This window comes from Peromyscus eremicus, chromosome 1 (genome assembly GCF_949786415.1).
Source record: "Peromyscus eremicus chromosome 1, PerEre_H2_v1, whole genome shotgun sequence".
Taxonomy (NCBI): Eukaryota; Metazoa; Chordata; class Mammalia; order Rodentia; family Cricetidae; genus Peromyscus; species Peromyscus eremicus.
The window spans coordinates 44,078,090-44,094,520 of NC_081416.1; the positions used below are offsets into that span (position 1 = coordinate 44,078,090).

At 38.3% G+C, this 16,431-nt stretch overlaps 1 protein-coding gene across 3 annotated transcripts in view; it reads left to right on the forward strand.

Moving 5' to 3' along the window:
• Pcsk5 (proprotein convertase subtilisin/kexin type 5) overlaps positions 1 to 16,431 on the forward strand; it is a 434,973-nt gene that overhangs the window by 134,750 nt on the left and 283,792 nt on the right. For all 3 annotated transcript variants that reach the window (XM_059259884.1, XM_059259894.1, XM_059259903.1), the window contains exon 5: positions 1,890 to 1,966. In XM_059259884.1, coding sequence (XP_059115867.1) covers positions 1,890 to 1,966 — 77 coding nt within the window. The remainder of the gene's footprint in view (positions 1 to 1,889; positions 1,967 to 16,431) is intronic.

Sequence of the window (16,431 nt, forward strand, 5' to 3'; positions counted from 1 at the left end):
CCCAGTCTACTTTTGCATATCTGTTGTTGACCTTGTTCAACTCATGTTTAGGCAGCCATATTGGTGAGACTTTCTGGGTGTAGCTTCTGACATTACTAGGAGACACAATCTCACAGTAAACTCCCTGCTCCTCTGGCTCTTAGAATATTTCTGCCTCTTCTGCCCCAGTGTTCCTTCTACCTGAACTTTAGGAGTCATTTTGTAGATGTACTCATTCGACTGGGCTCCACTATTCTTGCTTCGTTGTGGTTTTCCGTAACAGTCTTGTCTGTTGCAAGGAGACCTTCTTTTCCTTTGCCTCCCAGTACTACACACCAATCAATCCCTTTTTTAAGAAGAAACTGAAGGTTCATTTAGCTCTCCTTTGAACATGAATCAGTGGCTAAACTCACCCTGTGAACAAGTGCATTCAAATAAACTTGTGCCTCTTTGCAACATAGAATTTAAGGCTTGAACTTCAGTTCAGTCTCCTTAGAAACAGATAAAGAAACTAAAGGCTGGATATTGAAGTCAGTTATCCTGGATGAGATGAGATCAGAACTCTAGTTTGCCTGTGCCCCAGAAGAGGCATTTGTCTTATCACATGCCAGCCAAGTCTGTGTGTGTGCGCTTCTACCTGCTGCAGATGACTGGACTTCGTTAAATGCAATTAGCTGGTCCCTAATTATGATGGCAGTTCTTGCCTCTTTTATGTTTTCACTCTGAGAGAACATTCTCTAGGATTGCTTGTGTAGTTATCAATGGCCGTGTTATCTCAGTTCCCTCTTGGTGGCCAGATCAAAGCAGAGAAAGCAGTAGATTATTCAGACCAAAGACTTGGGCTCCCTTCTGGTTTGTTTCATGTCAAGACAGGCTCCAGATTAGTCTGTTTGGTGCTCTGTTTCCTGTAAGTAAAATTGTTGCGTTATTTTCGAGTCACTTATTCAAAGCACTCTTAGCCCTGACAGCCACTACGAGGTGTGCAGGAAGCAGAACTTAACATTATCTGCATCGTGTGCTGTGCTTCACTCTCCAAAACATTTCAGATTCTGTGTGCTAACACTTATTTTCAGAAACGTAAGCATTCAGTAAAGATAATATTGCCTTGTATTAACACTGGACATAGAAACAACCATGAAGCACAGGGGAATTGATAATATCCTGGAAGAGGCTAAGCACAAGAATAAAAAATTCAACAGTGGAAGTGACCCTGCAAATTCTCTTTGGTATTTGGGAGCTTTTTCCCTAACCATTTTTGAAAACAAACAAATAAATCCAACTCTGGCTTCAGAGCTTCTGTTTCCTCATTTTAAACCTTGGCTTAAGACAACTTTGTTCATCATTTGTGCTGTTCTCGTAGCTGTGGGATAATAGTAAGAATCTCATTTGAAGGCTTTTATGTAATAGAAATTAAACAAGACTAATGTTGTATAATGCAGATCCCAAGAAACCTGATCAAAATAAACATCTAATATCTTAACTGGCCTGTCAATTATATGTAATCAATTGTTTTTTTCTTCTAAAAGACATTAAAATATGATAAAGATCATTGCAAGCTCAAGAAATCAAGCAAGGAATGGAAAGTATAGATATATAAAATTCTCACTGCTTCTCAATATTGGGGGAGTGCTTAGAAAATGTAGAACTGAAGTCATCTGTTCACTGACTGGGTCACTCTGGGTAAGAACGAGAAAGTCCTTTGGTCTACATAGACTATCTCACCTTAAAGGGACAGTACAATAGTGAGCATTATTGAGCCAGCAGTGTCTCCCTAAGGTGCCTGAAACTAGTGAACCATGAGGGTATCTGCTAACCTAATTACTCTGCTGCAGAAACGCATTTAAGAATGCATGAACTTGTGGGTCAATGCTAACTACTGTCTGTTTCCCATCTCTTCTCCATGGTCATAGGATGCTCTGGCAAGTTGCGATGTGAACGGGAATGACTTGGACCCAATGCCTCGTTATGATGCAAGCAATGAGAACAAGTAAGACTCAGGGTGGGCTGGCATGTAGCTAATCAAGAGCTCAGCTTTCTGCTTATGCCGAGGGAAGTCTTCTCTTCAAAACTCTTGGTGACAAATATCTTTAAATCACAGCAAGGGAAGCAGGTATCTTTTCACCAAAGTTTCAGAATAAGGAAGTAGAATCTCCTACATAGGAAGAAAGTGGCTACTGACAGGGTGCTGGAGGTGGATCAGCATCTCCAAATCTTGAAGATGGAAGTGAATATGTTAGCCCCTGAGATAATTAGCCCATGGCACATGTGTTTTGAGATAAATATGCTAGGGGGGAAGGAAAAAAAAAAGTGTAATTCCCAAAGGTCCACTTACTGTTAAACCCAACATATTTGGTTGAGGTCAGTTGAAGTCACAGATTGGGTTTTACACCATGGCACAATAGAACGCTTTATTAGATTATAATGTTTTGTGAATTACACATAAGGGGTTAGAGTTTTAGGCAACATGAGCTGATCTGTTTATCTATCTATCTATCTATCTATCTATCTATCTATCTATCTACCTACCTACCTATCCATCCATCTATCTATCATCTATCTATTTATTTTAGCACAATTGAATCATTCAATATTTTAAATGCACTTTTTTATTTAAAAGTTTTTTATTCATTTTATATACCAACCACAGATCCCCCTCTCATTCCTTCTCCCACTCCCCCCACCTTCCTCCCCTGAACCACCCCAATCCCTTCCTCAAAAGGGTAAGTCCTCCTATGGGGGGGGGACAGCAAAACATTCAGTTGAGGCAGGATCAAGCCCCACCCCCACGCATCAAGGGTGAGCAAGGTGTCCCACCATAGGTAATGAGATCCAGAAAGCCAGCTTATGTACCAGGGATAGATCCTGATCATACTACCAAAGGGGCCCCTCAAACAGACCCAGCTACACAGCTGTCTCCCATATGCAGAGGGTCTAGATGACAGTTTATGTTGGAGAGGATGTGGAGCAAGGGGAACACTCCTCCACTGTTGGTGGGAATGCAAACTTGTACAGCCACTTTGGAAATCAGTATGGCAACTTCTTAGAAAATTGAGGACCAATCTACCTCAAGACCCAAGGATAACACTCTTGGGTGTATACCCAAGGGATGCTCAAGCATAAAATGCACTCTTATGGTGGTGGTGGGATATAAGAGATCTCTGTCCTTTCATGTTTTAAAACTTCTCTAAAAATAATCTTTAAAACAAGGAAAATACACTACTAGTACTTCTCTATACACCATTCTGCTATCATGTAGCACAGGCATTCCCAAGAATCAAACAGCACTCTACAGAATTGTAAAACACAGAGGAATAACAGAATTGCTGTCTGTAGCATTCACAAATGTCATTGTCAAGCTGTACACACAGTAGGGATGTAATTAAATAGTTTTGTGTTTGTTATCATTGAATGTATCAAACTGCAATAAAGTGGTTCTTTACCTTGGAAAGAACCCGAAGTGTGCTCATTTCTCTTACAAGCACAATTATACCAATTCCTGCTCACACGCTTGCATGCAAGATAAAGATAAATGTTATAAACAAGAGTAGAAAGCAGAGCAGTGTGGGAAAATACAAAGCAGACCAAGGGTTAAGCAGAATGGAAGGTGTGCCCTCCTGGTCAGGGTAAAGGCACACACATGACTGGAAAATTAAAGAGAAGTCACCTGAGAGCATGTAGAAACTGCAGTACCACCAGTGTGACCATTGGTGTATCATTGTGTCCTAAGATGAGAGCTCTCTGTGTGCTCCTACCTGTTCAGTTTATCTGATGCATTTTTTTGTTTTGTTTAATTTACCTAGATACCATGGGGAGAATTACACATAAACAGTGCCAATTCCATGTATGCTCAGCAGCATAGTCCCTAATGTATCAATCAAGTTGAAAGAGACTGTTTATCAAAATAAGTGTTACAGCAAAGCTGAGTGAAATATTCACTACATTTATCACATCAGTGTTTGCAGAGAGAAAAGAGGAGGGAAACATGTAAAATGTCTAGATCACGTTAATGACCAAAGTGTCCTCCTGTAGGATGTGAATGTGCAGATATGCTGTGGGTGAGAACAGAAGACCAATGGCTTGAGCCCTATAGCCAGTTATGTCTAAAATTGATCTGTCAGCTAGTTATATCTAAACATGCCTGTGATGAGTTTTTGCATTGAAATGGAGTAGTAATGGTGACCATTAGCGTAAGTGTGTCTGACCACATGTCCATATGTAAAATGTGGTTCATTGAGTATTGGTTTTACTAGTGATTTACAGGCTATCTGTTTAAACTTATGTGCTTAGATATACTAGTGAAATAATATAGATTGCTAATGGGTTGAATTGGGAGAATTTCTTTTAAACTTGGCCATTTCCTAGGACTTTTGTTTATGAATCACTGGTATTGCGCCCATTCTAGAGCATGCCAATGTGTCCCAATTTGATGTACTCTAAGAACTTACCATGGTTCATTGAGTTCAATGGGAGTTTGACAGATGATACCAGCATTGTTCCAGATATGTGCCAATGTTTGTAGTCTTAAAAAATTTTTTTTTGATTGAAATAGAGTTACATCACTTGCCCCCTTCCTTTTCTTCCTTTAGCACCTCCAAAATACCTTCCCTGAACCCCTCCCATATCACCACACACTTTAAAATTAATGGCCTCTTCTTATTATTATTATTGGTGTGTGTGTGTGTGTGTACATGCATACATATGTGTATGTGCAGTTATATATTCATACAACCTGCTAAGTCTAGTTTTGCTGATGTTGAGCTAAGGTTTCAGTGACAACCACTCTGTATTGGATAACTAATAACCAATATTAAAGCAAGTTATACCACTTGGTTGACAGTGCTCCCCACAATAACCATAGACTACCAAAAAAAAAAAACCCAAACCCCCAGTACCAGGTATGGGAAACCACCTTTAGAATGGTTGGTTATGGTAGTCCATCTGACTCTCAAAACAATAGAGACTACTAAGGTAGCTTTTGGTTATCTCTCAGAGGTTGAGGTTGGAGGAAAGCTCCTGTTGCTGAACACACAGCACTCTTAGGACACATGACTCACATGATTCTCAGATGATTCCTGTTGGATATAACATGAAAGCCTCCATCCTGCTGTCTAGTTTCAACAGGTAGCAGAAAATACTATACAAGCTGCCAAGAGAGGGAAGCTATTCATTGGATATAGGATCATTAAGGGGGTAATTTCAATTTTTAAAAGAGTCAGAATAAGGAAGTTGAGGCATATGCTAGGCAACAATACCTTGTATAATCAGACCAATTGGTTTGGGAGTGTATTTGTAATTCTGTAGTACTTGGCTCCATTTGTTCATTCATTTTTTAATAAGTATTTGTTAAGACTTACTTTGTGAAAAGATCTATACTAAATGAGTGACTATGATGATGAAATCTATATTGATTATTAACAGATTGAATTGGGAAAGGACTTCCTAAGGAACCAATGGCTCAAGGGTTTTCAGTACCAATAGAGAATATAACCTAAAACGTACACGAATCATCTCTCTTAGACTTACATGATTGTGATTAGTGCCAAAGCTTTGAAGTAAAGGGAATTTCTTCAGTAGTGCACAGGTATGCAGTTCCTTTCTTCACCACTTTTTCAGTGCTCAAATGGTGATATGTTGAATCTACGTTATTTTATTAATGATAAAGAAATGACATCATAAGAAGAGACCACAAAAACCTGTCTTTAGATCCTCCTTTGCCTTAATTCATTGCAGCTTGAATTGTTGCTGACTTAAAACAGAAAATACCTCCCTACAAATGAAACAGTCTCACAGTCTCCTGGCATTTCATCTCTCTACTCCTATTTCAGTAAATGAATTATTGACATCTGGGTTAGAGCAACTCTTCACTAGGTTGCCTCATGCTAAGTGTTCTCTCTGCTCAATGTACGTGACAGAAGGAGATACCACTGTTTCATATCGGGTATATGGTGTGTGGCTTCAGAATCCAATGGCTTTGCAAAAGAAACCAGCCTAGAAGATATAGATCCATTTTCTTACAGGAATAGATTTTATTCGTTTTTGTTTTCATCTCTTACTTTTGGGATTTAACCAGAGTAGACAGAAATATGTTTCCTCTGGTTCTTTAATCTGTCATACCTTTTTTTCTGGTATTACAAATGTTAGTATAGTACAGAAACCAATGTGCGTGTGTGCGTGTGTGCGTGTGTGTGTGTGTGTGTGTGTGTGTGTGTGTGTGTGTGTCTGTCTGTCTGTCTTTCTCATTCCTGCACAGCTGTTGCCCAGAGACAATATTCTACAGCAGAGCCAATGACTGCAGATTAGAAGGGAAATATACTAACTCAGTACTAGACTAAAAACCCCACACTGTAATATCTGTGACCATACCAGGTTGAAGCATTTTATTTCTTCATATCAGGAATTTGACCATATTATAATAAATAGTTATCTATAACTTAGGATGTCAGACAGAATCTACTAAAGCAAAGAAGTGTCATTACCAAAGCTTGAATTGCTTTTCTATATAGATTCTAAAATTTTCCTTTAATGTATTTGCAAGATAACAGCTCCATCTAGTAGTTTCTTGGTCTCTGAGTATCAAAACAAAAACAACAAAAAAAGCCTCATACATAATAACATTAACTGAAAATATAATTCCTAGAGTCTTCACATTCATAATGTTTTACACTTTTTATATACAGTTGCCATAGTCTGTTGAAGCTTCTATAACAATGTGTCTTAGACTGGATCATTTACCCAAAAAAAAAGGAATTTAATACATAGTTTTAGAGGCTGGGTAGTCCAAGATCAAGGCAACAGTGAATTTAGTGTCTACAGCAGGTCCCTTATGAAAACACTTTCTGTGTGTCCACATTGCCAAAGGGACAAGCAAACTCCTTCAGATATGTTTCATAAGTGTACTAATTCCATTCACCAGAATATTGGGCTGGCCTTCCCAGTTGCTGGGACACTACGGTTCTCTGCATCCCTGAAGACCTTAAGTCCTTCAGATGGCACTAAGAGAGATCTCCTGGGAACTACCTGTTCTGGGTCAGTATTTATAGTACTGCACTATTGGTCCCTCTGAGCCCTGCCTATGTCTATGTCCCTTGACTAAACTGCATTAGCCAGTATTAAAGAGCTCAGTATTCTGGGCTAGGCCTGTGACTGACACAGGTGTATGTCTGTCCTTTATTTAGTTTACTGTCTTGTAGAGCAAAAGGAAAAATGTTCAAATACATCTGAGGACAAAAGTAATTAAATTTGAAAGTTGTTTAAATACCTGTTTATTCTTTAATGCGGGTTGAACAAATATGGAAAATGGCTATCTAACCTCAAATTCCTCTATAGCTCTTACCTGATATATAAATATTCATCTTCATAAAAATTACATTAATTATTCCACAGCTTGTAGTCATGCTAATGCAACCTTCAAACTCCTTTGTTCTGCTCTTTGTCAATTTCACTATTTTCTCCTCTAGGATTTGGGGACTTACTGTCTTGGGACCCTCAGTAACAGCTTTGATAAAGAATCTAATTGATGCTATAGGTTAAAATGAAGTTTTGGTATAATTTATGCAAACCCCATGTACTGTTGACATGAATAATTGATAGTTGTTTGAATTTAAATTTCTTATTTAAAAAACAAACTCACAACTTCCTAGGGCTCTGCAGCAGATGGAAATTGCAGTAAGGAAAGAGATAAGTATCCTTTTTAAATAATGAATTAAGTGTTTGAGCAGGTTTTCCAAGCAGGTGTATTTATTTATCTTTCTTTTTTAATCTCCTCCAATCTCCTCCTTTGCATGCCTATATTTTTGTTATTTCCCTCAATCCAGAAATATATATGATCACAGAGCATGAAGACCTTGTGAGGGTGTCCTTGCTAAGCACTATCAAAGGGTCCAGGAACTCTCTAAGCTAATCAGATGGTAAATCTCTTGGGAGATATTGAAGAAGAAAGCCAGCTGTGGAGAGAAGAACCTTTCGTTTCATTTGCTACATGTACGACTAACAGGACTGAGAACATGCTGAAAGAGTATTTAGATCTCAATCTTGCAGAACGTTCACTTTACTATTGTTGAGATACTCTTTAGATAGTGATTACATTTTAATTCTTATCAAATTTCTTATAAGCTAAAGGACTAGTTAGAATTCTGTCCTTATAAGCCAATAGGGTTGCCATATTTTGGGTGTTTATTAATTCTGATTCAATAGGAGCTTCCTATTCCTATGTGATTAAGCATTAATAAATATGTATTTACTTATCAGAAGGTCAGTCAGCGAAGAAGAAAGGATGATATAGAACAAATAATGTTATGTTTGTAGAGGAGGCTTAGGTACCAGCCCATAGCCCAATGCCACCATACCTGTGACCTTGCTGGAGCATCCTTCTCAGGTTTTCCCTGGCTGTCTCAGTGTCCCTGTTCATCTTAAACTATCAATGACCAATAACAGTCTGTTTGGCTATATTTGGTTACCACGTAAACATAAATAATAAATTAGCACTTTGCATTATATCTATTTACCACTCAGAGCATCTCACATTCGGGAAGTGTGCCCAAGGTTAGTGAGTGGCAGGCAGACTTTGAGCTCATTTATTCTCACACTCTGTATTAACCCACACAGCTAAATTAAATAAGAAGCTGATGTCTAGGTTGATCACAACTTTCTGGAACTATCATGACCAGAATGCAGCACCATGTTCACCGAGCACTTAGTACCCAGAGCTCTGCTTCTTCAGAGAGTAGGAACATATCTGCAAAGATCTCTGATATTACAGGGATCACTGTGGCTTGAAACAAGCAGCAAAGATTATTTATTTAAATAAATGATTATATGAACCTGCTTCCCACAATGCTATTTATTCAGTTGAAATAAATGAAAAGAGCTCCAGTGAGGCCATGGGATGTGTATTCAGAGGTTGTAGAGGGTTAACTACTGTAGCTTGCAAACACTCAAAGACAGACACAGCACTAGAAAAGCTATGTATTTGGAGGGAAGGAAGGAAGGAAGGAGGAAGGAGGAGGGCTGGAAAAAAATAAAGGAAAACAGGCACGTTAGAAAGCTGGCTGGCGGCCGGGCGGTGGTGGCGCACGCCTTTAATCCCAGCACTCGGGAGGCAGAGACAGGCGGATCTCTGTGAGTTCGAGGCCAGCCTGGGCTACCAAGTGAGTTCCAGGAAAAGGTGCAAAGCTACACAGAGAAACCCTGTCTCGAAAAACAAAAACAAAAAAACAAAAAAAAAAAAAAAAAAAAAAAAAGAAAGAAAGCTGGCTGGCTTTGGGTTTGGTGTGTTTGGATATTGTCAAGGTGAAGCTTGGGTCTGCCCATTTTCAAAATTTCTTACTAGTACATATTAACAGCTTTTGTAAGTGAAGCTTAATGAGTACCAGCTAATCACAATTCATGAAAAATGTTTCTGAAAACTGTGAACATGCTATATGTATGAATGCTAATATTGTGACCAGAGAGAGTTTACATAAAGTAAGTGTTCAGGTCTGGAGAAATGGTTCAGCAGCTAACAGCAGAGATAGCTCTTCCAGAGGACCCAGATTTGATTCCCAGCACCCACACTGTTGCTCATAATCATCTGTAATTCCAGTCCCAGGGTATCCAATATCCTTGTCTGACCTCTTTGAGTACCAAGCACATGGTGCACAGATGTACCTGCACACAAAACATTGATATGCATACATTTTTAAATATTAATTTAAAAAATAAGTACCAAAATAAAGTGTCAATGTAAATTCCAGAGGTCATTGGGTTCATTTTCACATTGCTTTATGTCACTGATTCTCAACTCTCCTAATGCTGTGACCCTTTAATATAGTTTCTGATTTTGTGGTGACCCAACCATAAAATTATTTTCATTGCTACTTCATAACTGTAATTTTGCTACTGTTATGCATTGTAATGTAAATATCAATGTTTTCCAATGGTCTTAGCTGATCCCTGTGAAAGGGTCATTAGTCTCCAAAGGAGTCTAATGCTTTATTTGGAGCTCAGACTTTGAGGGTGGAATCATACAAGGTAAAAATCACTGACCCATGTTTTTGCATCTGAGTGAAGAGCTTTGTGAGTGCTCTGAAAATGTCCGTGAATGAAAAATCCTCTGTAGAAGACTGGGCCCTAGGGGCCCCTGGGAATGAGAGACTTTCTCTTCCTTAGAAAGGAAAGATATCCTAAGGCTCCCCTGTAGAGGATAGTAAGAGTTTCCATTGCATGTACGTCGTTGACCAGCTCCAAGGAATTGAGACCATGACAGGCTCTCTTGAATGCCCTCCTGTCTGCTTTCATCCCAAGCTGCCATCTCAGGAATTTTACAAATGCCCTTTGTTACAATAGTTTACCTCTTCCTATTTTTGGATACCCATATCCCATCTGCATATAATTTACATATGCTAGTATATGCATTTGAATTTGCATGAATTACGGGTAAAATTCCTTGTGGTGACATCCTGAGCTGAGATTAGCTGACTGCTACGAGTTTTGTGTGACCTTCTTGCTTTTGGTTGGCATTTTCTCCTTCAGAAGTTCATCCTCACGGGAGCATGCCCCCTCCCACACCTGTCCCAATTACCAAATATAGAATCCTATTTTCTCCCCTGTCCTCCAGCTCCGATGGGTCAGGTTGTGATGCATGCCTTCTATCCCTTTCTTTTTCCATCCTCCTGATATCATGATCTTCCTGTAGACACTAGTATTGTTTGTCATCATGCCGAAAGAGCAGCACATGTTGGTCTCTAGCCCTCAACCCTGTCTTGACATCAGTCACTCGTTATCGATACCAAGTGACCTCACTGAATTTGCTTTAGGCAGTGGTTTAGATTATAACCTTAATTGTTATTGAATGTCGGGCTCTCGCAAAGTTTATTGTATTTATGTTCCCTATTAGAGTTATGATGGAACGCTTTAATGTCTTGCAAAGGACTGGGAAATATTTGATCCTTGGAGTTGAAACAGACACCTTTGTTTTTTATCCTGTTTCTTATCTACCTGCCTCATGTTTCATGACGGGAAAAGTTGGACAATAGAGTGGAAGAGGTCAATGAATAAAGGGATTTGAGTTTCCTGACATTTAACTCGAAGGGAGGCATGAGGTCCCTAGTGAGGGACCCTGTAGGGAATAGCTCTAGTAACATCATGCATTTCCTTCTGGTCCACACGGAAGCCCACTGTGAAGCAGCTGGGACAGTCAAGGTCCCTGCCATTGCCACTACAGTTTTTCCCACTGCAGAGATGCCTGGTGACTCTGGCTTCATTCTGAATTAAGATCCACTTGTTTCAGCCTCTTCGGGGTATGGTCCCGGTGGCATTGTAAGAGTGTAACAGCAGACAAATGTTTGTACGTGTGTCTTTCATAGTGTTAAAATCTTTATGCACAAATGCAAGTAGGAGGAGCTATTTGGGAAAGCTGTTTCAAATTATATTGATATTCTATATTCCATATCTGTTCATAGGTGCCTTTTGTATATCAATCCATTCTATTTATGTTCTTCTGGTGTTTCGATTGTATTTCTATGAGCTTCTTTGAGAATCTGCACTGTAAAACCTATTTCAATTATAAAGGATACTAACTCATGTTTAATTCATCCTGCTTGAAAGAGAAGACCCATTATTCTCCATATATCTGTCAAGACTTGCTTTGTCTTTAGAGAGATGTTAGACTAAGAAAGAACTTTGTTAAGAATGTTGCTCATATCTTAAACTCACATAATGTTTTTCTTAAAAGATTTATGGGTTTCTAAGATTCATATAGATAGTACATATTTGTAAATTTCTAAGGCATATATTTGAAGTGAAAAAATGCTTATGGGTGAGAGATGTCCAAGTAATTCCTAGGTAAATTGCATTTAAAAAAATGTATAATCCTTCTGCACACTGAGAGACTATATTAAGACATACCTTCTCCAAAAAAACAGTCCTATCTGAAACATGGGCAAATATTATATGCTGATACTTCAAGTTAGCTGTGTCAGTATAAAAATTTTAAGAACTTAATGTACATACACTGCTCATTAAATTTTCCTGTGAGCATGTTTGTAGCTCTGATAAGTTTGATGTGTGATTTGAATCTAGTAGAGGATAACATTGTCCCCTAAAGAAACCTTAGCTGGTATAGCCATGGGGTTTACACTCAGTGAAATCTAACAAGTTCATTATGTGTTTTTCATGAAAGGATAAGAAAAAATAACAAAGCCTTGGTATTCTTTAATAGCATTAGTCTACCCAACACTTCTTGGATAGATCTCATCTATTGAGACACAGAAGAGCCATCTATGAAGAAAATGGTTTATAGTTTACAAATGGTCTATAGTTTACAAAGCACTTTTACATATATTCTCATATGTTCAGTAAAAATTCATGCCTAGCAGGCAGACTAGATTCATATATATTGTACACACATACACACACACACACACACAGAGTATCTCAATTGTTTTCCATGCATGATAAATTTTCTGCTTGGTGAGTCTTGGTGAAGGCCAAAGATTCCTTGGGTGTGGTTACTGAAAATGCTGGAAACTGAGTATTTCCACAGGCTTCCCTTGCTGTAATCCAGGGCACTCCATGTCATTGCATTCTAAAAAATCAATAACACCTGCCTGCCAATGGCTGACCATCTCACCTGAAAATATCAGATTTGAACTGCTACAAAAATCCTGTACATTTTGACCAGGAATATTCTACACATAGAGCTGTTTTGTGCATGAAACTATTTAAAAATTGTGTAAAATTATTGTTAGACTTTGAGGATAAGACAAGTACATTTTGTGTTTAGACTTGGGTTTCATTCCCCAGGTGTCTCCTTATATATGAAGATATTCAGAACTCCAAAGTCTGAAACACTTCTTGGTTCTAAGGATTGCAGATACTCAATGGTTTTTTAGCATCATAGGCCATGTAAGCTCTCAGTCATTTGAGAAGTTGTTATTGTTCATTTCCTCTTTCTGTTTCCTCTCTCAGTCTCTACCCATCCCCATCTCTGTCATGTCTTATTGTCTTTTTATTGATTGAAGAAAATGGTTTATAGTTTATAAATTGTCAATAGTTTACATAGCACTCATCTCTACCTTGGTGGTGTCCCAAACAATTTTGAGCATTCTAGTATCTTTTCAATAAACTTCTTTTCTGTCTAACTCAGTCATTCCAAGACACCAGAATTTAAAAATTATTTGTATTTTCTTGGAAGAAAGTAAAACTGAGAGTAAATTCACATCATTTGTGAAAGTAATCCTTGCCCCCATTCATGTGCCTTGTATCTCAGGAGACAATTAACTCAGAACAGTTACTAGTTGCAGTTTCTAAACATAGTCTTCATAAGCAAAAGTAATTTAATGGAACAATTGTAGTTTGTTTATGAAAATAAGTATAGTGCTTATAAATAATAGACAATTTTTAATTCATTAGAACAATTATAGTTCAGTTATGAGAACTTAATACTTGTTTTGTGGCATGCTATTTCCTTCTGACGAGAATTCTTCTGTAAACCTACTAAGTCTATATCACTGCTTTGATATTTTTTGATATTTCATTTTACAAATGAAACCATTAGCCAAGTGGTGGTAGCACACACCTTTAATCCCAGCACTCAGAAAGCAGAGGCAGGAGGATCTCTGTGAGTTCGAGGACAGCCTGGGCTACACAGAGAAATCCTGTCTCGAAACAACAAAAGTGAAACTACTGATATATTTATACAAATCAGTTAGTAAACTAATACAATACAGTAGAAAGTCATTGGGCACAATGTGAGTTAGAAAGCATTGGCTTTCCATTCTTTCATGGACCCACCCTGCCATGTCTTCATAGCCTCAATTGTTGAAGATTAGATGGGGTAGATGTGACTCCCTGTTCCTCAGCCAAACTGTCCCTTTAAAAACATACCCTACTTCAAGGTTTATTTTAAAGCCTTCATTACATAGTGAAATTCCTCTTAGAATTATGCTTGAAGCAAAAGGTTTCCTTATAATACACACACACACACACACACACACACACACACACACACACACACACACAGGTTGGGAAATAGTCACTTTATACGTGAGTTTTCTTTCTTTCTTTTCTTTCTTTTTTTTTTTTTTTTTTTTTTTTGGTTTTTCAAGACAGAGTTTCTCTGTGTAGCTTTGCGCCTTTCCTGTATCTCGCTCTGTAGACCAGGCTGGCCTTGAACTCACAAAGATCTGCCTGCCTCTGCCTCCCAAGTGCTGGGATTAAAGGCATGCACCGCCACTGCCCAGCAAGTTTTCTTATTTTACTATGCTTACATGTTCCTGAACATGCTATTAGCTTAGTGTATGGTGCTGTTACTATTAATTTGGTTGAGTACTGCCATATCCCTGCCCAAGGGTGGGATCACTGCATGCTCATTTTTCACTTCTTGAGAAAATAAGAGAAAAAAGAAGGGCAATGAAATGCAAGATCTTTACATTTAGTGGTAAATGTCCAAAACCTATGACAGAAGCAAGTTTTACATGACCATTACTTTAGTCTTATTAAGTTATTGTGCCAAAATGCTTATTTCCTTTCTTTTTATTTTTTGGTTGCTTAGTTTGTGTTTATCTTAAATAACTATAAATTAATGAAAATTTGGTAGCAGAAAAAGTCTTCCCTGAATATTAAGTACTTGTATGTTGCATGGATTTCCCCTAGCTTGAGTCAAGAAGCTGCCCACTCTCTGATAGCCAGCTTTCTTCATTTTATTCAGGGTTGTAGATGGTATCAAATTAGCTTGGTCAGATGGTGGTGACCTTGTGAGGTCTGTGACACAGGTGTGGAGCAATGGCCTGCAGTGTCTGTCCCTTGAGTATATCTGCTCAGAAGACACGGTGGGTTGGACATGTGCCCATTTGTGAGATAGAGGAGTGGAGGGTTTTAAGCTCTTCCAGTTTCCTGTGTTTCTCTCTTACTAACAGGCAAAACAATGAATATAAAAGATGCTAATGTGCAAGCCCAAACCAAACCAAATTGCAGCGTGAAGAGGGCCGTTGGGCATGTAGTTCCACCCCTAGATGAGGAACTGTTGGCAATTCTTAGCTGCCAGAGAAGAAAACTCAGTATTCTCTGAAATGATAAACTGACCATATTGAAGTGGGAGACCACACATCTGAGAATATTTGGGCAGCACAATTGGCCTCGATGAGGGGAAAATAAGGACACAAAGGTGGGTGGGAAAGGAAGAGGGAAATCTGTGAAAAGGTGGGGGAGGAGGAGAGGAATATGATTAAGTTATGTACAAAATTCTCAAATAATAAAATATTAAAAAATAAAGTAAAAAGAAATTCACCTTATTTCAGATATGAAGGCAGACTCTCATTTACACTCTGAAAACAAAGTCTGCAGAGTGCATAGAAAGAAAATGTTGGAAGTTACCTGGGGCTGTGTTTGTTTTTATTGATTGATTCCTAGTCCTAGCTGGCTGAAATGAAATTAGGAATTAATTAAGCTTTGGTTTAGAGGGAGTTTGGTTTCAGGTATTATGGGTTGGCCTTGCTTCAAGTAAAGGAAGCAAATTGAGGACATAAGCTTTTAAAAATGTTTTCAGTATTTTAGGATGAAAAAATTGAACCATTATAATTGCTGATTAGTAAAATCTTAAAGAAATGCATTAATTATCATTCTGTTTTATTTTTAATTATCGATTCTGTTGACTGAGTTGAAGTGGTATCCTTAGCAAAAACAAACCAGGGGTAGACCAATGTCAGCTTTACATGTACATGTTAATTTAACAATTTAACATCTTAAAAGATAGAAATAATAATGATACATGACTTCCATATACTCAAAAATGATAGTACTTAAGGCCCAACATTTCCACACGTCTTTTACTATTATGAAGATACTAGTCTTGATGAGCTGGGGAAGAGATCATAGTTCAGAATTGAGGTTATAAGCTAGAAACAAGAGAATATATCTCAACAGGACAAATATGATCCTGAAAACGTGATATGGAGCAACTGGAAAGATGGCTTAGTGGTTAAGGGCACTTGCTGCTCTTCTAGACTCAAGTTTGATTCCCAGCATCCACAGAAGGTAACTAACAGCCACTTGCAACTCCAGCTCCAAGGGATCAGACCCCTTATGGCCCCCAAACGTGCGCACACACACACACACACACACACACACACAAATTTGATATATAGAGAGAAACTCAAAGGTTGTAGGGATGACTTTAAGCAAGTCCTTGTGGCTGTTGTCACTTACCTGTCTCCTAAATGTAAAATAGAGAGAAAACAGCTCTTTGCAGTTCGTTGTAAGATTTATAGATAGTGCATTCTGAATGTTCAGAGTACCAAAGGCCCATCCATACCCCATGCAGGAAACCCTGCTATTGGATCTAACTTAGAAATGGAGATGCGTGAAAATTCAAGCTAAGTCAATCATTGATGGCTGTTAATCTGATGTGAGAAATTTTTTAAACTGATTTGAAATACTTTTCATTTGTTTGGTTTTTGGTTTTTCAAGACAGGGTTT